This window comes from Macadamia integrifolia, unplaced genomic scaffold (genome assembly GCF_013358625.1).
Source record: "Macadamia integrifolia cultivar HAES 741 unplaced genomic scaffold, SCU_Mint_v3 scaffold1688, whole genome shotgun sequence".
Lineage (NCBI taxonomy): Eukaryota > Viridiplantae > Streptophyta > Magnoliopsida > Proteales > Proteaceae > Macadamia > Macadamia integrifolia.
In genome coordinates this window covers 147,391-149,028 of record NW_024868311.1, presented here as the reverse complement: position 1 = coordinate 149,028, position 1,638 = coordinate 147,391, and the positions used below count along the sequence as shown (strand labels likewise).

General features: G+C 37.9%; 1 protein-coding gene across 2 annotated transcripts; it reads right to left on the bottom strand.

The window, feature by feature from the left end:
- Nucleotides 1–212: 212 nt before the first annotated feature.
- Nucleotides 213–1,286, bottom strand: LOC122064579 (serine/threonine receptor-like kinase NFP). 2 transcript variants are annotated; one of them, XR_006135761.1, is made up of 3 exons: nucleotides 1,180–1,286; nucleotides 727–800; nucleotides 213–626 (listed from the first exon to the last, which is right to left on the bottom strand). XR_006135761.1 is itself a non-coding variant. In XM_042628308.1 (3 exons), the coding sequence occupies exons 1-3, from the start codon at nucleotides 1,123–1,125 to the stop codon at nucleotides 562–564; spliced, it is 345 nt and encodes a 114-aa protein (XP_042484242.1). In that variant the 5' UTR covers nucleotides 1,126–1,234; the 3' UTR covers nucleotides 213–561. The 2 variants fall into 2 exon arrangements, 1 of the variants encoding a protein (XP_042484242.1); XM_042628308.1 differs by having other exon boundaries at nucleotides 920–1,234.
- Between the last annotated feature and the right edge of the window lie 352 nt (nucleotides 1,287–1,638).

Genomic DNA, 1,638 nt, shown 5'->3' with positions numbered 1-1,638 from the left:
AGTGGGGGAAGATCTTCAACGCATGTAGGGAGATAGTGTGATCTTTTCACACCCATTTGTATCTGAGCGTTTCTTGTGCCAGACCCGTAGGATTTTCCCCCCTAAATTACATTTAAGACATTTTTTTCTTTTGAAATTATATTCAAGAGTTAAATTATGGAGGAAATTTCACTCTCTCCCTTAATATTTTCATTTATTACACTTTCCTCCCTTGTGAAATTTAAAATTACATATGTCCCTTATAGTGTTAACATTGATAGAGTTATATGCCAAATGACATTTTTACTTCCATCCCCTCTCTGCAAATAATATCCTCAAATCAAGAGGAACCCTGCAACTCAGCGTTATAAGGAAGGAGGTGTTCTTTGTTCTCTCTCATTTCAGGTTCCCGGCTGATGAAAGTGATGAAGATGGTGGAGGCCGCAGTCGGAAATGCGGGTTCCCAGCTTCTTCTGCAATGAATCAGGATGAGATTCTCTCGGAGATCGGCTTTCTGAAACTCTCAACTTTGGGCTCCGATCAGCAATAGGTCGACGATAATGATTCTGATGGGAATCAGAATCAGAGCTCGAAGCTCTTATTGAAAGTGGACCTCTGGGAGATTGCCTCTAAGACAACTCTGATCCCTGTGAACCATTAACAAATCACACATAAACTGCAATCCAATTATAGCAGGCAAAACAAGAAATAATTGTGATTTGAAACAAGTTTACAGATCTCAATTACATCTGATCTTATTAAAATCCCCTCTGGGCATAGCAATTGCAGAGAAATTGTGGAAGGACAAAAGAATTCGTAATCTGCAAAAAGAACACTCCAGATGAGATCTTCTCATTTGAAATAATATTAAAATATTGTAAAATGGACAACTAAAATTAAAATAAACACAAAAATTGAAGAGAAAGGCACAGTTTTGAACATGGTATTAGCTGCAGGGGCCTCCGTATCAGTAGTTCCAAACTGATAACTTATAATGTAAACATAATCATCCGTAATGTTTATGCAAGTGAGTAGATATTTGATGCCAGCAACACTTTGATTTTTGGTAGGACAAGCACATAGAAGGGGTATAGTAATCGTTTGGCCATGATTTAGGCCCGTAGCAGAGATGTTGTTTTGGTTCATGATAGATTGACAAGTAGAAAGACCGGAACAAGAACAGTTGATGGGAACGATCACCTTCTGGTTTGTTTGGAAGGACAAAGTCTGGGTGGCTGAATTAATCTGGGTGAGCTGAGAGAGAACCGAGATACTGGGAAGCAGGGAGGGAGAGTTCCTCGTCTTTCCTCTATTATTTACTCAAAGGGGATGAGGGTAAAAATGGCATTTAATAGATGACTCCAACAATGTTAACATTACAATGTACGATTGTAATTTTCGACTTCACAGGGGATGTGAGTATTAGAAATGAAACATTTTGGGGAGGGGAGTGAAATTTCCTCTTAAAACTTTGAAGTGAAATGAATTTCTGGGGCATATTTACCCAAACAAATTCTGTTACCATGGTTTAAGAATCGAATCGGAATTGACTTATTCAAACCAGAATTGACTGGCCCTGATTCCAATTTTGAAAGATTCTATGCAAGAATTTGTTTAAGATTAGGGAACTTTAATGTGATTAATAATATCATTTCAGGA